Genomic DNA, 27,540 nt, shown 5'->3' with positions numbered 1-27,540 from the left:
AGCTTCCTGAAACGTCTAATCATCAATAGGTCTAAAAGCTGTTACTGGCGTATTATGCAATTACTTTGCAATATTAACCACAGAAAGAACTACAAGCACAATGTTCAGTCACGTTTGTATTATACAAACGATGTTTGATGATGGTGAAATTCTTGTCGTTAAGCCTCGTCATCTAAGGTGTCTGTGTAGAACATTCTCTGCTAGAATGTAATGTAGGCCCCATCAGAGGATGCAATTTCCTCCTTGAAGCCAAAGGCAAGATTTCCACCGCTATCACTGTGGAACAGTTCCACGTTGCAATATTGACTAGTAACACAATGCTAATCAGAAAAAGACAAGTCTAACTCATTTATTAGTTATGGCATATATTGCAAATAAAAAATCACATTGACCATTCTACTAGACATAGACATATTTGTGTTTTAGGTCCTCTAGATCGATATCTCCAAAGACGAAATTAATGCTCTGCACAGCATGTTCTGCATTAGACGATCCGTGAACAGCGTTGCGCAAAATATCTTTTGCAAATTTAGCCCGTAATGAGGTGGGATGAGTTTCTTTTGCTTGTTCTGGATCTGTCGGTCCCATTAATTGCCGCCATTCCTCCACAGCATTTTCTTTGGTTAGAATCATCACCATTGAGGGGCCACTGGAAAAACCAAGGCATTCAAAGATTTATGGTACGCTAACAATCTGATTCTGTAGCTGCTGGTGTTGACATAACTAGCAGGACATTCTGCACAAGATGAGCAAGGCAAGTTCATATCAGAATGCTGCCTATGATAATATATCAGAGGTATATGTTTATCCTAAAGCAGCACAGTCCATGGTATCCAAATTACGCATGGGATATAGGTGGGGCAGTTTTCACTCATTTTTGCAGTTATGTATCAGTGGTCTACGCATTTCCCATTTGTCTAAAAGCTTTACGTGGGATAATTACACTACTCCTGATGCTGAAGGTAGATTAACAACCTTCTCTGCTCTAACAAAAATAAAACAGGCCATTTTGCAACATGCTTGCACCACAGAACATCAGGATGTTGCACAGTGCACATTCTGAGCACTCTTTTTCTACATGCAGCAGCTGAAAGGCTCTGGATGAAAAACCTTTTTAAAAACAGGGCGTTTCAATTTCACCAAATTACTATTTGCATGTGCGAAAAATTGTTTTGCAAACTGGATGAAGTTTCATCAGTCACATTATGTACTTCTGCCACTTTAGTTTTAATCCTGCAAGGAACTTTCTTTTTAATCCTGCAAGGAACTGATAGTTCAGGGTTCTTAATGAATTGTAACAGATTTTTTTATCCTAAGACAAGGGTGGGGAATCTTTGGCCCCCCAGATGCTGCTGAACCTTAACTCCCAAAGGAGTTTTGTTGAGTCTTTTTGCCAGTTCAGGCTCAGAGGAAATCAGACTTTGTACAGCATCCTGTAAATATCTTTGAATAACTTTCAAACCAGTTTAAATAATAATTCAGTGCTATTTCTGCATATAAAATTAGCTTTACAAAATCTAGATGGGTGGATTGTAACTTGGATAAGACTACAAAGGAAAAATTGATAAGGTGCAATTTGATACCAGGAAGGGAGTTCCCAGTTAAACTTGGGAATCTGGATCACAGAAAATCCAGAAGATATGCATGTATTTCAACATGAAATACAGGAAGCATTCCTTGCAGGAAGTTAAGGATTTAAAACACACACTACAGTGGTACCTCGCAAGACGAATGCCTCGCAAGACAAAAAACTCGCTAGACGAAAGGGTTTTTTGTTTTTCGAGCTGCTTCGCAAGACGATTTTCCCTGTGGGCTTGCTTCGCAAGACGGAAACGTCTTGCAAGTTTGTTTCCTTTTTCTTAACACCGTTAACACAGTTGCGACTTGACTTCGAGGAGCAACTCATAGAACGCGGTGTGGTAGCCTTTTTTGAGGTTTTTAAAGACTTTGGTGATTTTTGAAGCTTTCCCAAAACTTTCCCAACACCGTGCTTCGCAAGACGAAAAAAATCGCGAGACGACAAAACTCGCGGAACAAATTAATTTCGTCTTGCGAGGCACCACTGTAAAACAAAAATGCAGGGTTGACTGTTAAATACAGTATATGACATTGACATCTATGAATCTGTAATATTTGTTCATCCATGTTTAAGGATATATTTTGTAAACGTTGAAGGGAGCATAAAATTAGTGTTATGATGACTGGATGGTTTTTTGGATACTAAATGCAGTGGTTCCCAAACCCTTTTATACAGTGGTGCCTCACAAGACGAAATTAATTCGTTCCACAAGTTTTGTTGTCTTGCGATTTTTTTCGTCTTGCGAAGTTTTGGAAAAGCTTCAAAAATCACCAAAGTCTTTAAAAACCTCAAAAAAGGCTACCACACCACGTTCTATGAGTTGCTCCTCGAAGTCAAGTCGCAACTGTATTAACGGTGTTAAGAAAAAGGAAACAAACTTGCAAGACGTTTCCGTCTTGCGAAGCAAGCCCATAGGGAAAATCGTCTTGTGAAGCAGCTCAAAAAACAAAAAACCCTTTGGTCTAGCGAGTTTTTAGTCTTGCGAGGCATTTGTCTTGCGAGGTACCACTGTATAGGAATTCAAAACAAGTCATTTTCCTTTTGCCAGGAAGACTTAGCAGCAAGCTCCTTCCTTCCTATTCCTTATGCTGCTATGTTTGCCATTTCATTGCCACCACCTTAGCAAACCCAGCCATAAAGTTCCAGAACACCATTTTGGAACTGCTGAGGTCCCACCCTCCACTGCTGAGCGAAGGAAGATGTTGTAATATGGGGCTGCTCTTTGATCTTTAGTCCAAAGTGGTTCAGGAAGAGTCTCCTCCCTAGGTGCAAAAAATACCTAAAACATCCACGACAGTACCAGAAGCTGTCTGCCTGCTTGTTGACTTCCAAGTTAGGCCTGCTATACTTCCTGTGGATTTAATTAAAACAAAAAACAGGCACTTACTCAGACATATAATTTATAAGCTGATCATAAAAGGGTTTTCCTTCTTGGTTTTTATAAAACTGCGCTGCCAACTCGGAAGAGATGTTTGTTTCTTTCATTTCAGATATGATGAATCCAGCCTGTTTTACGTCTTGTATAATTTCATCTAAAAGGGGGGAAAGTGAGAACTTCAAAAGTTCTTAAACTTTTAAAGACCAGTAAATTATATTCTTACCTTTGTTTATTATTTTAATGATACTAGCTTGGAAACCAACTGTCAGGGAACTGACATCAGAGCTAGAGGCGGAGGGAAGGCTCTCAAATGATGCTGGAGAAGGGCCCAGCAGGGAGAGAGGCAGCTCAACAGATGGGGAAGCAAATCAGCGCAACACCAGGGATATAGAGGGGCTGATGGGGGAATCGGCGAGAGGGCTCCAGGACTCTTCACCGGACACCAGCGGGGAGAGCACGGGTCCTCCGCTACCCACGCCCACCCTGCGCAGAAGACTTCTGCGCAGAGAGAGTAGGAGGAGACTGGGTGTCAAACAACTTTTATGTTGGAAAAGATTTAAGAAACGCCCACTGACGGATTCTGCTAGCGACTGAGGCAGCCACGAAGTGAAGGGCTGTCCAGACTGAAAGGTTTAGCAAGGCAACAAAGCCTGGAGAGGCGGCAACTTACGCACGAGCAACCCATACACATTACACCAACTTTTTTCTCCCCCTTTTTATTTGTTAAATTTTATTTTTTAAAATGTGTATACTGCCTTTAATCTGTAGATCTCAGGGCAGTTCACAACAAAAAAATACAAGATAAAAACACAAAATGCATAATGTAGTGGTCCTAGGGGTTGCTCGTGTGTAAGCCGGTGCAAACACCTGGCTGGGTTGCCTGAGTGAAACTTTTCTGTCCAGACAGCCACTCACCCGTGGCTGACTCAGTCGCTGTCAGAATCCATCAGTGGGCGTTTCTTAAACTTCTTCCAACAAAGAAGCTCTTTGACGCCTAGTCTCCTCCTACTCTCTCTGCACAAAAGCCTTCTGCGAAAGGAGATAATGGGCAACGGAGGACCCCTACTCTCCCCGCTGGTCCCCGGCAAGGAGTCATGGGACCGCTTCGCCGCTTCCCCCATCTGCCCCCCTTTTCCACTGGTGCTACGCTGATTCTCTTCCCCAGAAGATGGGCTGCCTCTCCCACTCCCGGGACGCTCTCCGGAATCCCTCTGGCTTTTGCTCTCTCCCTCCGGCACTGATGGCAGTTCCCTGACACATAATAAAAACAAAAAGAAAAAACCACAAACCAATAAACTCCTCTCCCTGCACCCCCTGCCACAAACACATTTAAAAGGGCATAGAATATTTATCAGCCAAAGGCCTGGTTGAAAAGGAAGGTTTCTGCCGGGCGCTGAAAGGTGTAAAATGAAGGTGAGCCTCTTTAGAGAGAGCATTCTACAGGGGGGAGCCACTGCAAAGAAGGCCCTTTCTTGTATTGCCTCCCTCCAGACTTCTCAAAGAGGAGGTGCACAAAGAAGGGCCTTAGATTAGGATGACAGGGTCAGGGTCAGTTCATGTGGAGAGAGGCAGTCCTTGAGTTACTGCGGTCCTGAGCCATTTAAGGCTTTATAGTCAAAACCAGCACTTTGAGTTGGGCCAAGAAGGTGATCGGCAGCTAGTCGGACCAGGATCGGTGTAATATGCCCAAACCGTCTTGCCCCATTGAGCAACCTGGCCACCAAATTTTGCACCAACTGAAGTTTCCGGACAGTCTTCAGAGGCAGCCCTACATAAAATGTGTTGATGTATTCTACCCTAGAGGTTAGCAGAGCATCGACAATGGAAGTTAGGCTATCCTTGTCCAGATACTTCTTCTTAGGCGATCACTCATAGCCGAGTAAGATGGTCTTCCATAAACACAGTTTTAAAAGTCAGTCCGTAAGTGACTGTGGAGGCCAATTCTGGATCCACATGTCCTTCCATAGTGGGGACATAGGTTTCTGGGCGGAGTTGATCATGGTGAGGGTTTGCCAAGGGTGCCTTCCTCTTAGTGCGTTTCTCCCTTTCATCCTGAGTTCGAGCGTCTTCAAAGTCCATGACACCTTTGGTCAAGGCTGTTCTCCATCTGGAGCGTTCGCAGGCCAGTGTTTCCCAGTTTATACTCCATATTTTTAGTATTGCCTTGAGAGTCTTTGAACCTCTTTTGTTGACCACCAGCATTATGCTTACCATTTTAAAGTTCAGAATAGAGTAGTTGCTTTGGAAGATGATAATCAGACATCCAAACAACATGATTGGTCCACGATCATCAACACTGTACACATGATCACCGTGTTTGAAATAACTGGGAGAGACATCAGCATGGGGGGGGGGGGTTGAAGGTACTATCTTGCTCCTTCCTAAAATGCCTAAGGCATAGGTAGGCAAACTAAGGCCCGGGGAGCCAGATCTGGCCCAATCGCCTTCTAAATCCGGCCCGCGGATTTTTACATGAGTCGAATGTGTGCTTTTATTTAAAATGCATCTCTGGGTTATTTGTGGGGCACAGGAATTCGTTCATTTTTCTCTCTCCAAAATATAATCCAGCCCCCCACAAAGTCTGAGGGACAGTAGACCGGCCACCTGCTGAAAAAGTTTGCTGACCCCTGGCCTAAGGAATGCCTAAGAGTGGGTGGGTGTGCTATCCTCCGGCTTTTTACCTTTGTGCTCCTCAAAAGCAGTGGGTTTAATGACAGCAAAAGTGTTTTGCACAGGGAAGAAGAATTCCAGTTCCTTTGCAGCTTGTTCCGAGGTTGTGCTTCCATGCAGCTGATTGATGGGTGTGTTGTCAATCGCAAACTCAGCACGTAAACTAGAGACCACGAAATCAGGAAATTAGATATAGGACACAGAAGCTTTATGTTTCCAAGTTTAAAAAGGTAAAGGACCCCTGACGGTAAAGTCCAGTCATGAACAACTCTGGGGTTGCGGCGCTCATCTCGCATTACTGGCCGAGGGAGCCGACCTTTTGTCCACAGACAGTTTTTCCAGGTCACGTGGCCAGCATGACTAAGCCGCTTCTGGCAAAACAGAGCAGCGCATGGAAACGCCGTTTACCTTCCTACCGGAGCAGTACCTATTTATCTATTTGCACTTTGACATGCTTTCAAACTGTTAGGTTGGCAGGAGCTGGGACAGAGCAACGGGAACTCACCCTGTCGCGGGGATTCGAGCCCTAGGCTCAGTGGTTTAAAACACAGCGCCACCCCAGTTTCGTTTCCAAGTTACCCCCCTACAAAAGGATGTAGTTGGGGTTCAGCCTGGGGAAACAGTCCTGCCTCCCCCACGTTACTGACAGGTTAGGGCACAGGGATCTGTGAATCTGCATTATTCAGAGATGCAACTTTTTCACCTTTGTCAAATCAGGGCATTGACAAACAATGCAATCATTTTTATAATACTGTTCACTAACCACTAAAATATGGGTTCAATGGCACGGGGGGGGGGGGATGTAGCAGAAGAAAGCATGCAGCACTGTCCAGAGGATGGCACTATTGTCAAACAAGTTACAACATGCTTTAACTTTACTTATGCTCTATCGTCTCCATCTATCAGAATGCGATGTATTTGTATGTGTGGTTGGTTTGTTTTTTTAAATACCTTGTTGGGCATTGTTCCTTTGCTTCCTCTACTATCTTTGGGCCCAGTAAAGCTCTCCATTTCTGTATCGCATTTTCTCGTACCAAAGCAAGTGCAAGAGTTGGTCCGCTGTCCGGTGCAAATACAGCAGAAGGTTTTTAAAAAGACCTGTTACAAACTCATGTTTAGCTCTTTTTTTTGCATTTATAAAACCATTAACAAATTCCATGGGAATCATTCATACCAAAGCGATTCTAAGTGCTCTGCTATTAACTGAAATAGCTAAGTCAGGTTGCCAATAAAGTAAGGAATTTATTAAACAAACTACACAGAAAAAAGGAGAAAATACTTGGTTAAATGCAGCCTCCCCACTAGTTTGAGAAATATGTTATGCACAATATTCCTAGCATTTTAAATAAATCTATTCATTAAAAAAGTGGATACGCAGGAGCCTAGGTTATTTTTGTGTGTTTTCTGTTGGTCTGTTTTACTTATGGGACCCGTACATATAACTTTATCTTAATATAGGACCAAATAGATAGCATTCCCTCCTTGTCTGGAAGTAATCTCAACTTTGCCTGGCATTCTCCCCAAAACTGATCACCATCTGATTGTCCATTTTACCAGAAAAACCGGAACTCTAGTGGTGGCGCCAGTCCCATCACTGGGAAGGGATAAATTAAATGACAGATGCCCCATGAAGTTGAACAGTAGACAATAATATGATTCACTGCTGAGTTTGGGATCCCATGAGGGCAGCTTGAACCAGAGGCTGTGTATGTAATACATTCTGTACCTGCGATTTTGTACTCATTTTATACATCCCTGATTAATATTTGATTCTCACCCTTCCACCAAGTTTCAGAGTTGCAGTGTGTAAAATAAATTTATCTCCCTGCGTTTAAAGCTCTTGTTTCTCAAGCAGCGCACCTGGTCATTTGTTCCAGGAGAGCTGGGAAATAATCTTGACCTTCGTGCTCTTTGTAAAACTCACGAGCTTCCTCTTCTGTTAAGACGATTTCTCTTTGCATCGCTATCTGAAAGCCATCCTCCTCAATCCTTTTCAGAATAGAATCTGCATGCAAAAGATGATTAACAGTTAACACATGTAGGCACCCCACCCCACGGTACTCTGAGGATACAGCAAGACTGGGGAGGCGGCTGCTTCTAAAAAGTGGGGATGTGCTTGGCCACCCAGCCAGGCCACTGCCATCACATCCATTGGAAATGGCTGCCTCTCGAGTTTTTTGTTAGGCCACGCCCCTTGTGGCAGCCATATTGTGCTGTGCAGCTTTTAACATCAAAACCCATTGTGTTTTGATGTGCGCTGAGTCCCTACCTGTACTTGTTGTATACATATGACTGTATTTCATCTGATCCATCCACTGTAATTATTAAGTTTGCAGGTGATACTACCATAATGGGTCTAATTACAGGTGGAGATGAATCAGCGTACGGGGGGGGGGGGAGGTTGAGAAAGTATTTACATGGTGCTTAGAGAATAACTTGCACCTAAATATTAGCAAGACAAAGGAGATGGTGTTGGACTTTTGGAGGAAGAGAGGGGAACTGGCACCCTTGTATATTGGGGTGTGGGGTGTGGAGAGAGTCTCTTCCTTTAAATTCCTGGGAGTTTACCTTAGTGAAGACCTCAGTTGGAAAAACAATATAACCCAGGTGGTTAGGAAGGCCCAACAGAGACTCCATTTCCTCAGGGTCTTGCGAAAGAACAATGTTAAACAACAATTGATGACCTCCTTCTACCGGTCCACAATAGAAAGTGTCCTCTCATATTGTATCACAGTGTGGTACGTTGGCTTGACAGCCACGGACAGAAAGTCTTTACAGAGGGTGGTGAACACAGCTCATGATATCATGGGCTGTCCCCTGAGCCCGGTAGATGACATCGCAAGGGATCATTGCCTTAGGAGAGCGAGAAAAATTCTCAGGGACGATTCACATCCCGGCCAGCACCTCTTTAATCTTCTACCCTCAGGCAGGAGATATAGAAGTATAATAATCAGTTGTACATTGACAATTGTACAGGTTGTACATTGACAATTGTTAAGTTGTGGGTGAACATATCATACGACACAGCGATTCTTCAAACAGCTCTTGTTTATTCACAGGCCAGAACTGAACTGAACTGAAGGGTTCAGCCAACCTGCTTATATAGAGCTCCAGTACAATGTAACTGCAACAATTTTCTAAAACTATCCAATCACTGAACGTCACTTTCGATCCCTTATTTGCATAACTATGTACAGTATCCCCCTGCTGGCCCAGGGTGAGAACTTCAGTACATAAAGGTATTATTATTATTATTATTATTATTGTGTTGGGTATTGTAAGATACTGCCCTGCGCATAGCACTCCCTGGTACAGAGTCAATGCAAGAATGCCTTCTGCGGCCACATTTCTGGACCCAGCAACATGTCAAGAATACGGAGAGAATTGTGTATTGACGTTCACTAACCTCTCCTTTCCCTCAAGAGAGAAGGTCTAATCAATGCCACTGTTTTTTCAAGAGCTGGGCCTTTCTTCGGCTTGGAAAAATCAGGGAAGAAGAAGGCCAATTCGCGGCTTGCTTCTTCTACTCTGTCATGAACGTCACATAAATCTGACATAGCTTGGCCTTCCAAGAATCCTTTCAAGCTAATAAAGGGTAAAATAATATAAATGTAACCACTGTTAAACATTTTACAAAGTACAAAATGAGCACTTAATGTATCACAATAGCTTTGAGGTGAAATTTAGAGACTTGGCCGTGAAACACTAATCTTGCTGCAATAGACAGACATAATTCAAAACATAATTTCAGAGGCAAGAGAGAGGGAGGCTGGTGTGTACAAGGGCAGACTTTGGTAAATTTTTGTAGGCCAAAATTTGGTGCCTCGAAATGGATCTTCTCAATTTTGGATCTTCTCAGTTTGAAATATTTAAGATTCTTTTTGTTAACTTTGTTTGTGTTAAATATGTATTCTGTAATTGACCTCCTTTGTTACGTTTATTTTTGAATTTTTTAAAGATAATATTTTAGTTTTCTGTTAATTATGTTGCTTTGACTGTATACTGTACAGTTGACTTTCTTCAGAAATGTTTGATTCTGGATTGTTTTATTGGTGTTTTAATATGCTGTTAAAATATAAAGCAGTATAGAAATGAAATAAGTACATAAATAAATAAATAATTGAATGAGTGAAGTAAATCTGATATTGCCTAGCATGAAGGCACACTTGAAATACCGGGGTGGATTTGAAAAATCCTGCACATGGTAGCCAATGCGCAAGCAATATTACTGTCAATCACATATTGGGTCGGAGGAATCACATCCACCTGCACACCCATATACTCACGCACGCCATGTTGGAATCTACCTGGCTGGCGCTTCACTTGGAGGTTTCCGATACCCTTCTTCCTCCTCCTCTTCCTCCTCCTCCTCCTCCTCCTCCTCTTCCTCCTCCTCTCCCTCTTCAGGAGCCAATTCTTGTAAATAAGGCATAACCTCGTGCGTTTGCTTTCCTTCAGAAACGATCAGCACATGGCATGGTCCAGACAGCATAAACGAAACAAACTCTTCAAAGTCAATCTGGGGTTGGGGTGGTGGGAAAGTATTTTTGTCATTAAGGGCCAGGAAAGAAGACTCACCATCAATTAATTTAGCACTACATTTCTCCCTGTTATTACCGAGATACAAGGTGCCTGTAACAACATATTGTTATATTCATTAGGTAATCTAGGAATAGGGACGCGGGTGGCGCTGTGGGTTAAACCACAGAGCCTAGGACTTGCCGATCAGAAGGTCAGCGGTTCGAATCCCCGCGACAGGGTGAGCTCCCGTTGCTCAGTCCCAGCTCCTGCCCACCTAGCAGTTCGAAAGCACGTCAAAGTGCAAGTAGATCAATAGGTACCACTCCGGCGGGAAGGTAAACGGCGTTTCCGTGCGCTGCTCTGGTTCACCAGAAGTGGCTTAGTCATGCTGGCCACATGACCCGGAAGCTGTACACCGGCTCTCTCGGCCAATAAAGTGAGATGAGTGCCACAACCCCAGAGTCGGCCACAACTGGAGCTAATGGTCAGGGGTCCCTTTACCTTTACCTTTAATCTAGCAATGCTACTGAGATCCTAAAATATTTCAAATATAGAAGTTTACGTTCTATCCAGTAGCAGTTCCATGGTGGGCTGACCTCTGGCTGGCTGCATTGGGGCTACTCACCGGAAGGCAGAGGGCAGGGACCAGGCAATGTCAAGAATGATGCTTGGCAATTGCACTAGCAGAGCCAATCCAGTATTCCTGCTAGTGCATTTGTCTTTCGTTTTTTAAAAAAATATTTTTATTAATTTTTTCAACAAAACAAACAACAACAAATGCAAACAAAGAAAAATGTACGTAAAAGCCATATCAAATCCATAAAATGGGATTCTCCAAATCCCGTGACTTCCCTCTCCCGCCCCTTCCCTAGTTCCTTAAATTTCTTTTTCAACTGCATATCATTTCCATTCCAAATTATTATTATTTTATCTCAAATTTCCTACACTATTTCTAAAATTACTAGCGTTCTTAAAATCCTGCCAATGTCTTAACCTGTTGACGATACTTTTTGAAGTACATGATAAACATTTCCCATTCTTTTTAAAATTTCTTGTCATCTTCATTTCTGAGCTTTCCAGTTAGTTTTGCCATTTCAGCATAGTCTATTAACTTGGTTTGCCAGTCTGCTTTGGCCAGGACTGCTTCCTCTTTCCACCTTTGAGCTAACAGCATCCGGGCGGCCATCGTAGCATACATAAACCATTTTCTCTGTTCTTTTGGAATCACCACTCCTAGAATACCTAATAAAAAGGCTTCTGGTTTTTTAACAAAGGTTACTCTTTTTTCATTTCATTATAAATCATTTCCCAAAAGACTCCTGCTAGTGCTTTTGCACCATGCGGACCTTGGTGCCGCCTTGCGCCTCTGCCTCCCAGTAAACAGGAGTGATGTGACCAACTGGAAGCTAACTGGTGGGGAATTCCATTGCTGTTGACCAGTATGGGGACCTGAAATGGTGGAAAGAGGGATGAGGCACAGCAAAGCCAGCATTGTTTTTCTGTGAGTTAAAATAGTAACTAGATTATTTCCCCACAGCTATGCTAACATGCAATTCATGTAATCCATCATTTTGATTAGCTACATCAATGGCTATGTTCTCCCACATTTATCTGTGCTTCTTACCTCTTCTGATTTGTCTTGATAAAAATCCCTAACTTGCTCATCCGTTAATGTCCTCAGGGCTTCTGCAAGAATGTTAAAGCCTGCCTCTGTAATCTTCAGTTATCGGAGCACATTTCAGAAGAAAAAAGGTTGGGTTATTAGGCTGTGTTTAAGCAGTGCAACCAATCAAATAACTTTTAACTGATCAGTTATCTGATCTGAACAAAGGAACAAATGAAAATTCAAAAAATTCATGTATCGCCATAATCTTAATGTAAAAACTTTAAACAAACAGGGAGGTGCAACATACAATTTAATGTGACCAATCATTTTTAGGATGGAAAGCCATCTTTGCTACCCCTTTTTCATTCTCTGTTACAGCAGACCAGCATGCCCACAAAATTGCCTGATCATCTACGCATTGTTAGAAGATTAGGGCTGAGCTATTGGTTAAATGTACAGATAGGATTGTGCTGAAAAGCTTGCATCCAGTAATTTGATTTTGCACAAAAGTATTTAACCGATCCTGAAATATTATATATAAAGCAGTGACTCGTTGCAAGTATGATGTTCTAAATTCATGCAAGCAAGGCTTGTGAATCTCTTCACCATGAAATTAATATGTTGTGGAAAATGCAGGGCATACTGCCTTTAAGTTTTGGCCTGTTAAAAAAGTTCTCGGTTGCTACAGCCACTGTTGCTTAGTAACCTAGAGGAGGGGAAATAAGCATATAATGCAAGAGTAGATAGTGGTTTTATCACAGTGCTTGATGAAGTGGTATATCAGGCTTATTGGCACAATGACTGTGTGCACATTACTGGTCTAAAATGCAGTTGCTTTTCTCAATTCAGATCTAAGCTGTTTTGTGGGACAGCACATCAAAATGCAGGATTTCATAAGAAATGCTACAACAGGTACAGGATATATATGGCTTGTGTATATGGCTTATGGTTAACTGCTTTCCAAACCAGGGGTGGGACCACATTGGATGCAGAGCAAATATGGATAGTGTAAGCGGCCAAGCAAAAATTGTTCCACAAAGCTCTCTAGCTTTTCAAGGGAGCAGCATCCATGCTACAGATTACACAGAAATACAGATTAGCACAGCATTTAATACATCACTGTGCAAGTATTTACAGCCCACCAAAATGGTTTCAGCCCCCTTGCCATGTAAGACAGCTTACTAAGCTTCTTTATGGCCTTCCTGAAGCTGGAAAAAAACAGGATAATGTGTCAAACACATGGCTCTTGGTCTGTTTTCATATGGAAGTTTTGAGCATCTGGCTTAGCAAATTCTTGCCATCCTACTTTTCAAATGAATCAGTATTGTTTCATATTTTTCGGTAAAAAGATTTCTTTACCGTTTGTTTAATTTCTTCAACTTTTCCTGCTTCAACCGCATCAGGTTTTATGATCACAACAGTGTATTTTTCCTCCTCTGAAAGAGAAGCAGGAGTGTATACAACATTCAGTATATAGGAACAAGACTATGTACTAAGTAACTTCCTATGTCAACTGTTCTTTTATAGATACATGCTTGCAATGCTTTAACAAGCAGTAACATCTATGCCTCCTCTGTGTGGGATCCATTTACAGTGGTATCTCAGTTTTCGAATGTAATCCGTTCTGGAAGACCATTCGACTTCCAAAAAGTCCGAAAACTGAGGCACAAAGGGCGGTCTGCCAATTCAACCGAGAAAACTGTAAAAAAACAACAGATACATGCAAGCAGAAGCCGTTTGACTTCCGGGGCATGTTAAAAAATGGAAGCATTTACTTCAGGGTTTTCAGTGTTTGAAAACTGAAACATTGGGCAATGGAGACATCTAAAAATCGAGGTGACACTGTATTTAAATGCAAATCCTTACAGGCATCTGACCACATCCGACCATCAAAAAGAGCACCACGTCACAATTTCATATCTGTGTCTTCAGGAAGGAGATTCCAAATGACATTATCATACAGGTAGATAAGTATGAGAAATGTGATCAGGACAAACAAAACTATGTTTAAAAGACACTGGTAGTATAGCTGACTGAAAATCAGTTCCAGTAAGTCCACCTTATCCAATTTGTATTTTTCTAGAAACAAAAAACCTCCCTCTAAATTTGTCTAGTTAGTAGAACAGAAGACTAAAAATTGGCCCTATTTGTACCCCCAGCAGCGTGAAACATTTGTCTTTTTTGTCTGCATCCTTACCCAAGATGAGTAAAAAGAAAATGACAAATGGGGTTGTTGTTTTTCAGATATCAGAAAATTTGGTCTGAAATGCTGACAGATTGGCATTTTTTAATACTCTGGGCATCATAAAAAACCACTAGAATGGGAAATTCTTCCTTGAATTTGCTTTAAGGGGCTGCAGGTGCAGACATTTTCCTTTCAAAAGCCTTGCTGCCTCATTCAGATACCAATTCCTGCCTTCATGTCTTGCCAGGTCACAGGTCACTCTACCCTGTTGTATGGCAGGCCTGCAATGGCCATAATGTGGTGTTGGCCTTGCAGTCCGCAGCGGACAGTGTGGCTGGGCAGTGGCACTCCCCTGACCCTCTGGCTGGTTGCGTTGTTGCTTATAAGGAGGAAGACAGGGAGGGGGTGGCAGTGAAGAGACTGGCACACTACCCACCTGAGTGTTTGCACTGCGCCAACCTCACCGCTGCCTTTCCCCTCCACTTCTAGTGCCTGGTAAGCAGCATGACTAACCAGAGGTGAAGCGAGTCACAGTTCTATGGACCCCGAGGCAGGATGGTGGGAAAGAGCATATTTAACTCCCCCCCATTGGAGCTGCGGGGGCATCTGTCTCCTGCTAAGACATTCCTACCAACAAATGGTTAACGGACAACAACAACGATCACACCACTGATTTGCTACCTATACAAAAATAAAAATAAAATCTATCAGGAAAACTTGCCGACAGCTTCTTCTTCTACAAGTTCTTCATCGGATTCTTTCTCCTCCACAAACAGAAGTTCTGGCAGCTGAAAATGTTTTCACTGTTACATGATGGTCATACCAACTTTTCAAAATAATATTTGTTGTTGTATTTTTTAAAATGCTTTTTATTGAATTTTTCCACAAACAAAATAAAACAATCTTTACAGTCATCATTGGTGTCATCTTATTTACACTGCGTAAAATCACGCCTCGACTTCCTTCCTTCCCAGTTGCGGTTTTCTTAATATACATCTTCTCTTACAGATTCTTATTCACTTCTATACACATCACAGGATTTATATTAACCCTGCTGTAGTTTTTAAACTTCTACAGTTAATTCCTATATATGCTACAAATTTACCCCATTCTTCTTCAAACTTTGTCCCTTTTTGGTGTCGGATTTTATATGTCATTTTAGCTAATTCTGCGTATTAAAAAAAATTAGCCTGCCATTCCATAACTGTTGGGCTCTCCGGTGACTTCCATTTTTGAGCTACAAGAATCCTAGCTGCTACCATGGCATATTGGAATAGTTTATGATCCTCCTTTTTTAATTCCTCGCCTATTGTCCCTAGTAGGAAAGCCTCCAGTTTTTTCAGGAATGTGTACTTTAAAAGTTTCTTAAGTTCACTGTATATTAGGTCCCAATTTTTTTCCATCTTTTCACATTCCCACCACATGTGGTAGAGATCTCCATCCTTAAGTTTACATTTCCAACAGGCTGTATTGCTCAATTTGTACATTTTTGCCAATTTGACCGGGGTAATATACCACCGGTACATCATTTTCCCTAAGTTTTCCCTTAAAGTGGAACACGCTGTAAATTTCATCCATTCGTTCCATAGTTTTACCCATTTATCATATTCTATGTTGTAACCAAAATTGATTGCCCACTTTACCATTACTTCTTTTATTAACTCATCCTTAGTGTCCCATTCCAACAGATAGTTGTACATTTTAGACAAAAGTTTTGTTCTTTCCTCCAGAATTTCTATTTGACATTTAGACTTTTTCTCGCTAAATCCTATTTTTTTGTCCTCTTTCAATAAGCTATTTCAAAATAATATTTGGTAAGGATGCAATTGTGAGACAGTTCTTTCAAAAGTTTCCAAACAGTATAGAAATGAAACATCACCAATATAGATTCTCCAAAGGCAAATGGATGGGCAGAAAGAAAGCATCAAGAAAGCATCGATGGATAGATACCATCAGCTGCAAGGTAAGGCAGCTTTGATTGGATAAAAGCCAGTGATGGGGAGGAGAGCACTGGTTCAGGATTGCAGTTTGGAGGGAAGGGGATAATAATCCCTGCTGTGGTGTTTCTTCAATATACCTAAAACTATTAGTAGTTTTAGGGGGTGTCTTCTGGATGGGCTGAAAAGGCTACTCTCTCACGCTCCCTACGCCCCAGCTGCCGTCCTGACAGAATTCAGGGCCTCCCACGGCAGCTGTTAACTTGCCTGCTTTCTTACTTACAACGTTCCAGGGTGTGGCCCTGCCTTCCGGCTCCTTAGTCTCAGGGTCCCCCTTGTAGAACTCAGGAGAGGGAAGATGGTGACAAAACTAGAATAAATTGGCTCTGATGCCATCTGCTTCCCTGCCATTGGGCTCCCTGCCTTCCCATGCCACCAATCCCAAGGGGTTCCAGCCATCCCTGCCTATAACCACTCACAGGCAGTAAGTTCCACTGAATTCGGTGAGGTGTGATTTGAAGTAGATTTGTTTATGACTGCACCGCTCGGCACTAACAGGGACTTCTGTGCTTAAAATGGCAAGCTGGTGCGCACGTTTCTGAGATTATGTTCCATTGAACATGGTAGGACTCTGTTGCAAAGGGTGGGTGTCGCAGAGCTGCAAAGGCACCCTCTTGACACGGGCACTGCTGCAGCTTACCTGGGTGGGGGGTCCAGGCTGTGCGACGCACCAGTGGGAGTGCTGGACTGACCCTGCCAGTGCATCTGTGCAACCCCAAATTTGCTGCAACCCTGCCTCACAACAAGACCCATGGAAATAAAGGTAAAGGTACCCCTGACTGTTAGGTCCAGTCATGGACGACTCTGGGGTTGCGGCGCTCATCTCACTCTATAGGCCGAGGGAGCCAGCGTTTGTCCACAGCCAGTTTCCAGGTCATGTGGCCAGCATGACTAAGCCGATTCTGGTGAACCAGAGCAGCACACAGAAATGCCATTTACCTTCCCGCCAGAGTGGTACCTATTTATCTACTTGCACTTTGACGTGCTTTCGAACTGCTAGGTGGGCAGGAGCAGGGACCGAGCAACGGGAGCTCACCCCGTCGTGGAGATTCGAACTGCTGACCTTCTCGTCGCGGGAATTCGAACTGCTGACCTTCTGATCAACAAGCCCTAAGCTCAGTGGTTTAGACCACAGTGCCACCCACAACTGCACATTCATACGTGTCCAATGGTGCCTGTGTCCATTTACGTTTACTAGAATTGTTCTGATTAACTTCAGCCTCCACCTGATATTGTCGTGTGCAAGTGTCATAGATCATAAGCCATTGTAGATCATCACCCACCTAGTTTACCCCTCACAAGAGTTACACTTCCCAGTTAGCCTTAAGAAACTGCAGTGCCCAGAATTCTTTGAGGGTGTGGGGAATGTGTTTCAAATGTGCTTTAATGGTGTGGGGCAGCCATAGACACCATGAATGGGCATCCTAGCGAATTGCACCCTTAGGATTGGAGTTAATTTTCAAAGCTCTCTGCATCATTTCCAAAGCAGTTTGCAACAGAAAAATGGTCCAACAGGGGAAAGAAATCAATAAGTACGTAGGGTGAACATATACTCAGGGTAGCACTTTCAAACCAATGAAAACAGGAATGTGTACAAAGAATAAAAATCATATCAGCAATAAAGCAGAACACAGAGCATTAGAAAGAGAAGGCAACTGTACTTCTTAATAAAATATGCCAATACTGAGTCAAGGCAGAGTTACCTCTGGTCTTTCTGCTTCTCCTGCTACGATTCTTCTCTCTCGTTCTACTATCTCTATGACTTTTCTACACAGAAGAGGTCCATTCGCGCCTCTCACAATGTCTACCATCTTGCCATCCTGCAAATAATATTTGCCCAAATAAAACAGTGTTCAGCAACATCTCATAGTTTTGTTTTGTATGTTTTAATTGGTTTCTAACAACAAATATTTTCCAGGTGCAAACCTTTCGTTTTATGTGCTTTATTCGCTTCCAACAACCTGAAAGCCTATGGCTGCAATCCTATCAGTGGTATCCAAGGCGAGCCACACCCAAACCTAAATAACTTAAGTCCAATTATTTCAGTGGGTCTATTCTGAGTATGACTAACTCTGGTTATCACCCTATACGTATTTATCTTTGCTTAAAAATTATTTTTTATAGCCTACCTTTTTGGGAATAGCCACCCAAGTCTGCTCAAAATATCACAAAAACACCATAAACACAATGATCTAAAATCATTAAAATTAACAAAAATCAGCAGCATTGATCATTATCTTTGAAATGCCTGTTATACTCACTTGCCTGTGAGTGAGTCTCATTGAACTTATTTCTGAGAGGACCTGCACAAGATGGCACTGTAAGACCGCAGTCCTATGTTCACCTAGTTTGGAGTAAGTCCCAATGACCTCAGTGTGACTTCTGAGTAAAAATGCATAGGATTGCACCAAAGGTTAGTTAAGCTCCAGCTGAGCCTATTGGAATCAATGTAAAAAGTTACCATGATTTGCCATTATGATTTCCATGGGAACTCAGCTCAACTAACATAGCATGAATCTACCTATACATTATAATTAATTGTTTATTCCATTTGCATAAACAAACTGGAGGAGGGGTCAGTGGTGTGGGAACACTGGGAGACTTAGCTGTGGAAGGTGATGGAAGAAAATCAAGAAGTCCCTGATCCCTCATGATCACAACATTGTGACACGAATTCCCAGCTCTGCATCACCACACACTTCCAAAAGATGGCAGGGATTATCTCAGGGCTTATCCACACTCTTTGCCCCGCTCTTTTCAGGCACAGGTTCATGATTAAACGCTCTGTGTCTGAAATTTTAATCCCCCCCCCTTGGAACTTTCCCTGCAAAAACCCAGTCTTTAGTGCTCAATGGGTGCAAACGTTAATTCAGGTTTTCCATGGACTGGAGTTTGCTCCGATTGAGCTTAAAGGAGTGGGTTTTTGCAGTAAAAGCTCCAGGGCAAAAAAAGGAGGGGGGAAGGCGGTTTGATGTGGAACTTTAAAGAATGGAGGAAAGGTAATTGTGGTTCAGCCTTCGATGAAGCATTCCCCTTTCTCCTATCACAGATGGAAATGCTTCTTGTGACACTTGCTAGTATACCAAGGGGATTCATGCATGCCTGTTACAGTGGTGCCTCGCAAGACGAAATTAATTTGTTCTGCGAGTTTTTTCATCTTGCGAATTTTTCGTCTTGCGAAGCATGGTTTCCCATAGGGTATTAACGGTTTTAAGAAAAAGGAAACAAACTTGCAAGACGTTTTCGTTTTTCGTCTTGCGAAGCAAGCCCATAGGGAAATTCGTCTTGCGAAGCAACTAAAAAAACTGAAAAACTCTTTCGTCTTGCGCGTTTTTCGTCTTGCGAGGCATTCGTCTTGCGAGGTACCACTGTAGTTTCGGTTGTTTTTATGTTCTTGTATTATTTTTGTATTAAAATGTTTGTTTGTTTGTTTGTTTGTTTGTTTGTTTAAAAATCTGCTGCTCCAAACAATTGGAGGCACTTGGTTCAAACGATCAAAATATTTCGTTTGATTTATGTGATCAATTAAATTTCTACACCACTGAACCTTTACCGGTTTCTTATCTGACAACTGCTTTGTTTAGGACTGTTCAGAGGAAGTTGGAGATAACATCAATGTCTACACACTAAGCTTGAGATTCTCAATGGCAATGGTTCAAATAATAAGGCATTCTACATCATAGTTGTGACGCCCCCTCATTGACCCATGGATCTGTCCCCAGTGCCACCAAACCAGCCGTACTTCCCTAAATCCGCCTCTGGCCTATTGGCATATAGAATACTCTGCATATGTGTGACCAGGGGTATTCTGAATCCCTTGATGTTTTGTGACCTAGCAGAAAGATGTGCTCCTACATACGCTGATCTCTATGTGTGGCACATCTATCACCCATCTCCAACTACTCTTCTGAGAAAAACCCCACCCCACCCTCCCACTATATACAGTGGTACCTCAGGTTACATACGCTTCAGGTTACAGACTCCGCTAACTCAGAAATAGTGCTTCAGGATAAGAACAGAAATCGTGCTCCAGTGGCGCGGCAGCAGCGGGAGGCCCCATTAGCTAAAGTGGTGCTTCAGGTTAAGAACAGTTTCCGGTTAAGAACGGACCTCCGGAACGAATTAAGTACTTAACCCAAGGTACCACTGTATAAGGGTCTGGTGACGTCTGTTTCAGTGTATCTGAAGAAGTGTGCATGCACACGAAAGCTTATACCCAGAACAAACTTTGTTGGTCTCTAAGGTGCTACTGGACAATTTTTTAATTTTGACACCTGTCACTAGTTTGTTGTCAGTTGTTCCAACTCCATAGTCAACTATTTCATATAAATCCATACTTCAATGATGCGCCCCTTTTCAATCTGAAGAATTAACTGAGAATTAGTCACCAGCAAAACAAAAACTAAAGTCATTCACCGTGTACTTACCACACAGAAGATAAAAGCGGGTTCACATTTATCTTTAAAGGGGAGCAGACTTGGAATGCTGTTAGCTTCTGCCTTAAATGAAGGACAGATACATAACCTACATTATTATCATTTTTCAAAACACCCGCAAGCCAAGCTATAGCAATTCCCATATACAGTGGTACCTTGGGCTACAAACACCTTGGATTACAAAGACTTCGGGTTACAGACTCCGCTAACCCGGAAGTAGTACCTCGGGTTAAGAACTTTAACTCAGGATGAGAACAGAAATTGCGTACCAGCGGCGCGGTGACAGTGGGAGGCCCCATTAGCTAAAGTGGTACCAGGGGCGTCTTACCCATAGAATCTCGTGGCGCAGGGCGCCAGGGCGCCAAGTTCTGGAGGGTGCCAGGGAAGAGGCAGAGGTTGGATGCAGCGCCTCCTGGCATCAGATCGCTGCCCTTGCCCACCTCCGCCATGCCACACCGAAGCGGCGTTGCACCCGGAGCCTCTCCCTACTGTGGCCACCACAGCATGAAGTGGCCAGCTGAGCCAGAAGCTGCCACGTCCAGCCTCTGCCTCTTCCCCGCCAGAAGAGCTGCCCTTCAGTTGCTGCCCGCCTCCTCCAGTCCTGCAAAGCTGGGCGCATCGCTGGCAGCGCTGTCCTCCCTAAAAAAGGTTGGCAGCTCTGGGAAAGGGGGGGGGGAGCCAGAGAGACCTCCACACCACGGCGCCAGATATGCTTAAGACGGCCCTGAGTGGTACCTCAGGTTAAGAATGGTTTTGGGTTAAGAACGGACCTCCAGAATGAGTTAAGTTCTTAACCAGAGGTACCACTGCAGATTCTCTGTAGAGTATTGCTGGCTGGCTCACTGAGGGTTTTGATTTGCAGTCTGCTGATAGCGCCCTGCCTTGTTTCCAGTTTAGATCCCTTTCGAAATAAATGTTTGCATGACTTCACCGTTAATGCGACCATAGATGGTGCTACTGAAAAATGCAAATGTAAGGAAATAAATAGCATTCTGCTAGCCAAAGGTAAGCACTCTGAAATCCCATTAGTTTTAAAGGGAAAGCAAGAGTTAAGCACATGCTTGCTTAATATTTCACTGAAATCAATGGGACATTAAAATGTGTAAAGCTCTGCACACATTACCAGGTTAAAAGACAGCTTGGTCGTTCTTTTCCCCAATTCAGATCAAAGTGGGTTTCAGGTAAAAACATTAAAACCTGGTATTTAATAAGAAATGGCATGATAGATGTGGAATGCGGTGTACAGCACTTCCCAAACCAGCAGTGGGAGCAGTATTTCAACATTTTGGAAAATCCAGAATCTTTAACATTGGTCTTTAGGGATTTGGAACACTCTCTGAAATAAACAGTGAAGATCTGTTAAACAATATTTTGTGTTCTAAAATTTGAGGGCAGAATACCCTCTCCTTCTGAAAGTTACGTATTCCCAAGGCTTGATTTTTATTTTTTGCAATACTATTTGTAGATGAACTACAGCTGCACTATTTTTTGTATTTCTAGCTTAAAGGTGGCTAAAAGGTAAAGGTAAAGGTACCCCCCCCCCTGACCATTAGGTCCAGTCGTGGACAACTCTGGGGTTGCGGTGCTCATCTCGCTCTATAGGCCAAGGGAGCCGGAGTTTGTCCGCAGACAGCTTCTGGGTCATGTGGCCAGCATGACTAAGCCACTTCTAGTGAACCAGAGCAGCGCACGCAAACGCCGTTCACCTTCCCGCCGGAGCGGTACCTATTTATCTACTTGCACTTTGACATGCTTTCGAACTGCTAGGTTGGCAGGAGCAGGGACTGAACAACAGGAGCTCACCCCGTCGCCGGGATTCAAACTGCCGACCTTCCGATCGGCAAGCCCTAGGCTCTGTGGTTTAGATGACAGCGCCACCCACTAGGGTTTATATATTATAATTCTGTTACTCCTCCCCTCTTTCGTAACTATGCAGTAGCTTTTCATATGTGATAGGGCTGCCATATTTCAAACAGTGAAAATTCAGGCAGAAAGGTAGTTGTTGAGCTTTTACTGGCAAATTTGCAAAAAAAAGGAAGAAGTTTTGGGGCTATTTTTCAGGAAAATTGCCAAAAACGACACTGCCGACATGGGTTGCCATATGTCTGAATTTTCCTGGACATTTTTTTTTCGGGGGAGGGGGCAATTTCCGCCCAGACCCTGCTTCCAACTGCAGTATTCTGGATATGTCCAGGAAATTCCGAACATATGGCAACCCTGATATGTGACTACAGGATTTCTCCAGCAGCTGAAATCAGTCAACCTAGCAATAAAATAATGACAGTATACAGTGGTACCTCGGATTACATACGCTTCAGGTTACATACGCTTCAGGTTACAGACTCCCCTAACCCAGAAATAGTGCTTCAGGTTAAGAACTTTGCTTCAGGATGAGTGCAGAAATTGTGCTCCGGCAGCATGGCAGCAGCAGGAGGCCCCATTAGCTAAAGTGGTGCTTCAGGTTAAGAACAGTTTCAGGTTAAGAACGGACCTCCGGAACGAATTAAGTACTTAACCCGAGGTACCACTGCATTTGGAATGTATTCTTCAGTGCTTTGCTGAAACTGCAATAAGGAAATTAGTCACAGAGCACAAAAGCAAACTTCCCCCAAAATGTTTGGTATTGGAAGGCTTCATATCTGGATCCTTACCACCACAAAATGCAGAAGATCATCTTCACCATATTCATTTTTTAGCTTTCTGAATAAGCTCAAGACAGCTTTGCAAGGTCCGCACCAAGCCTGATAAACATCTACTACTGGAAAACACACAACAAAGTGCCTAAATAAAATGTATAACTTCAAATGGGTGATACAATTTTTTTCCGATTTGGAGGCAGGGAAATGCCCCTCTATTGAAACCATGTTTTTACCAGGTTTTATGGGAAAGTTAACAAATTAATTATAGGCATGATGCATCACTAGTAGTAAGCAATCGTATTCCAGGAATTAACACATGTTTTAAGTTTCACTACATCTGTTACTACTATAAATTTATTTATACACCACTTGTATACCAAAATGGCTTCTAAGTTTACAAGCATAAAATCAATTATAAAATCCACACGTAATTAAAATACACAATGGGACAGTCTTATCAAAGCATTAAAATTCCTTTAATTAAAATATACATTAAAACAAGCCAGTTAAAAGGCATAACAATTTAAACAGTTAAAAATAATTAAAAATAAGACCAGAAGGCCAAATCCAGGGGACTGCTTGCCTAAACAGGTGTGTCTTGAAGAGCTGGCAGAATGCCAATACTTGTTTTCAGCAGTTTAACCTGCCATATGTGGTAGAAGCAGCCCAGCACAGGTGAACACAGTGACTGCCAGGTTGCCGCAGAAAGACCTACACTGGCTCCCAGTACGTTTCTGAGCACAATTCCAAGTGTTGGTGCTGACCTTTAAAGCCCTAAACGGCCGCGATCCAGTATATCTGAAGGAGCGTCTCCACCCCCATCGTTCAGCCCGGACACTGAGGTCCAGCTCCAAGGGCCTTCTGGTGGTTCCCTCATTGCGAGAAGTGAGGTTACAGGGAACAGGCAGAGGGCCTTCTCGGTGGTGGTGCCTGCCCTGTGGAACACCCTCCCATCAGATGTCAAGGAAATAAACAACTATCTGACTTTTAGAAGACCTCTGAAGGCAGCTCTGTTTAGGAAAGTTCTTTGTGTTCTGTTGGAAGCTGCCCAGAGTGGCTGGGGAAACCCAGCCAGATGTGCAGGGTATAAATAATAAAATTATTACTACTACTACTACTATTATTGTTGTTGTTGTTGTTAAACATATTTAATGAAAATCAGAAAACTCAAAAAATGTATGCCTTTGTAGTCTGATTTTATAGTACACAGGGTTCAAATCAAGAGCTCTGTAGCCTGCAAATCAGACATTGGCTTTCTGTGCATCTATGCCTGGTAGTCAGACTAGATGTGACAGTAAGTGTAACTTCTTTGCATTTAAGGTGCCCATTTTTTTAAATAAAATGCACCTAGAATCATTGGGAATATTTGTGGGATAACCAGCCTCTTATAACCAACATGCTTAAGTCTAATTAATGCATTAAGAAGTTAATACCATAGAGTAAACTGTTCTTCCAGGCTTGGCTATGTCACTTCCCCTTACTTTGGGAGGAAATAGATAATAAACCCTATTGTTCACCCCCAGTCTACCTGAGCAGCTCAGTATGTGAAGAGGTTTGAGGCGATTGCTCCAGCTCAACCGCATGGCTCTCACTAGCCACTCTTAAGTTCCTACACCAATTTTACCACTTTATAACTAAGCTAAGTTTTACTGCCTGTGCCTGTGCAACTTTTCCGACTGATGTGTGGAAAAGCATATGAACATGACCTTTGGAGAGTTAGTAAGTAAACCAAGTTTCAACTTACTAAACGTGTGATCTTTTCCTATTCTGGGGGAAGAGGGAAATTTTGGAACTGACTGGACAGGGCATATTTTAAAGATATAACAGCCTATATTTCCACACTTTATTTCACTGCATGTTTTTGGACTACTTACAAGAAATAAGTTCTGAAAAGTTAAAATCACACAGGAATTTATTTTTGTGAGGATACAACATCCAGTAAAGGAGTTACAAAGTACATGCATTTGTAAATGCACTGCAGTGATGTACGCAATTAAAAACTGGTGCGTACATGCTCACACACACACACTTTAGTATATAAGACGAAAGGCGGGAATTGTACCTGTTAGACCTTTCTTCAGCAACATTTCTTCCCACTGTTCTTGAGTAAGTATTACTGCCTAAAGTAAAGCAAACGTAGAGTTTTGTCAGCTTTAAAGTGCTGGGTGTTCCAGCAAGCAGCTGAATAATTAAGGTAAAAGACAAAATCTCTACCTGTAGCTGTACTTCCTTCTTCTTGCTTGCCATCTTATTCCCTATAATTGTGTAAACGTAACAAACAGCCGATTGAGAAAGATATTGGATTATAACTAAATCCCACTCAGAGCATTCCCACTGAAATTAATGAGCCTCCGTTATTCATGTCCATTGCAACCCGTTAACACACTCGCAAAAAAATGTCAACATAAATTGCAGTTCATTTTAATGTGGTTGGATTTTTTATTTACGGCTCTATGCAGCAGCAAACCCAGACAATGTGATCATTTGGCCATTAAATATCTGTTATGTACTGAGTTGAATAGGATCCAAACTGCAGCAGTCTGATTGGTCCTAGAACAATAGGATCCAAATTGCAGCAGTCTGATTGGTCCTAGAACAATAGGATTCAGAATGCAGCAGTCTGATTGGTCCTAGAGCAATGCAGCAGTATGATTGGTTGGCAGGAACCACCCAATCATGCTCCAGATATAAGTGAATCCACAACCTGATTGGCTTACAGTAGAATTCCAGAATTAACCAATCATGTGCAGCCCATTGTGTAAATAATGTATATAAAGCAGATACTTTGAGGGGACATTCATTCATTCCTCCTCACCACTATGAGCTGAATAAAGAGCATGAAATCACTTTGCGACTCTGAGTATATTTCAATATCAATTCCCCCAGTTTCCTCAGTTAGTGAAAACACAGCAGTTCATCCCTTAACGCATCATATTTTAGGGCGTTTTCATTATTGTCCATAGGGTATGCCCCCATCCAGCTCTTGAAAAATAAAATTTTCAGATTTTCGAATTGACAAAAATAAAATAAACATGAGGGCTAAACATTCACCTAAGTTTTTCTCAGAGCAGGCCCATTGAAATTAATAAACATGACTAAGAGTCATTAATATACTCCAAGTAAAAATTGGTTGAGTACCACCCTGAGTGTTCATAACAAGGGAAATGATGTCTTCATCTGCAGCTCCCTTAATCAGTCATCTGTCTCCAACCCTTGTCTTTCATTAAAGCATTGAGGGGGAAAGCAAAAAAGAATGAAGACTCTTGTAGCACCTTAAAGAAATTTATTGTGGCAAAAGATTTCATAGACTAAGTCCTCTTCATTAGATATATGAAGCACTAAGTTAAGTTATGACATTCTCAGTGTTAAGACTGGTTTTTTTACTGCCTGTGACAGAATATTCACCATTAGCTAAACCTCCACAGAGTTAGCAACAACTCTAAACTTCCAAAACATTAGGTGGGCACCAAAGTTCTCAATATATTTATTTGAAAGCATCTATTCTGCTGGGATCGATCTTTTCTACACCAGTAGAGTGGGTTAGATAGCATGAAAATAAATGCAGGAATTCCCACAATGAGATTTGAAATCAACAGTATAACAAGGATTTGCTAGTCTATTTCCACAAATTACTGATTTAAAAAACCTGAAGTCATCTCACATATACCTTGTCATTTTTAAAGACTTGATTCAAACCAACAATATAAATTAATCCCATTATTAAGCTCACATTATTTTCTAGGGGAAATGATGTTGACAGAACATTGTGTGACTTTCCCCTTCTGCAACTGGCTTGCAGAACACAATGCGTTCAGTGCCCAGGGAACAACATTACTAATTCTGATACACACAGACAGACAAAAGCCAACATGTATTCATCCTAGATAAAATAATATGAGTACATAACGCACATCTTTAGCAATGCGCATCAGTTACAGTTTATTCATTCCAGTTCTGGAGGGCTGAAAAATTTTTGTTGGGCCTCAGTGAAGTGTTTTTGAGTGTCAAGCAAGTTAGATCTGGATAAGGACAGCAAGGGCTAAAGCTCATCTGAGCTTCTTTGCCATGTTTGTTTTAGGGATGAAGCATCCTACTTCTTCACCTCAACTCCCCAGGATTAATTTTAGGATTAAACTTCCCTGTTGTCCTGTGCACCTCTAAAGCATCTTCTTGGGAACAGGTGGCTGGCTAATGGTTGGAACAAACTATCTCCCAACCTTGCCCTGCGACTGTGTCTCTCTTTGTCCTTCAGGCTGAGAAGACCCAACACTACAGCAAGGTCATCCAGGCCACACAAAATAGCAATAAATGTAATTGCAACTGCGCGCGCGCGCACACACACACACACACACACACAGTGTCCACTGTGTTCACATAAATCTCACTTCCATACACACAGACACCATGAGCATGCCATGTCTTTATACACACTGTGTTAACTGGTCCAGGGAAACCACTTCCATAGAGTGAGATGAACCTTCAGGAAGGATGGGAGATGGAGGGGCAGGCGGTTACGGCTGTTGCTATGG

The 27,540-nt window shown here is 42.4% G+C and overlaps 1 protein-coding gene across 4 annotated transcripts; it reads right to left on the bottom strand.

Annotated features, from left to right (window-relative positions):
* Positions 1 to 333: 333 nt before the first annotated feature.
* NME8 (NME/NM23 family member 8) lies at positions 334 to 27,540 on the bottom strand. Of its 4 annotated transcripts, none has more exons than XM_083468816.1 (16): positions 27,443 to 27,539; positions 25,226 to 25,266; positions 25,074 to 25,131; positions 23,024 to 23,130; positions 20,364 to 20,435; positions 17,640 to 17,756; positions 14,661 to 14,727; positions 13,114 to 13,190; positions 11,773 to 11,865; positions 9,935 to 10,146; positions 9,034 to 9,212; positions 7,488 to 7,632; positions 6,579 to 6,686; positions 5,639 to 5,790; positions 2,967 to 3,111; positions 334 to 649 (listed from the first exon to the last, which is right to left on the bottom strand). In XM_083468816.1, the coding sequence occupies exons 2-16, from the start codon at positions 25,256 to 25,258 to the stop codon at positions 400 to 402; spliced, it is 1,815 nt and encodes a 604-aa protein (XP_083324942.1). In that variant the 5' UTR covers positions 25,259 to 25,266; positions 27,443 to 27,539; the 3' UTR covers positions 334 to 399. The 4 variants fall into 4 exon arrangements, with proteins under 4 accessions (XP_083324942.1, XP_083324944.1, XP_083324943.1 ...); XM_083468818.1 differs by having other exon boundaries at positions 23,024 to 23,127; XM_083468817.1 differs by lacking the exon at positions 27,443 to 27,539 and adding an exon at positions 26,742 to 26,851.

This window comes from Podarcis liolepis (assembly GCF_965112155.1).
Source record: "Podarcis liolepis genome assembly, chromosome: 12".
NCBI classification, from domain to species: domain Eukaryota; kingdom Metazoa; phylum Chordata; class Lepidosauria; order Squamata; family Lacertidae; genus Podarcis; species Podarcis liolepis.
Note: the sequence above shows the minus strand (reverse complement) of the source record. Positions and strands in the feature narration are given on the sequence as shown.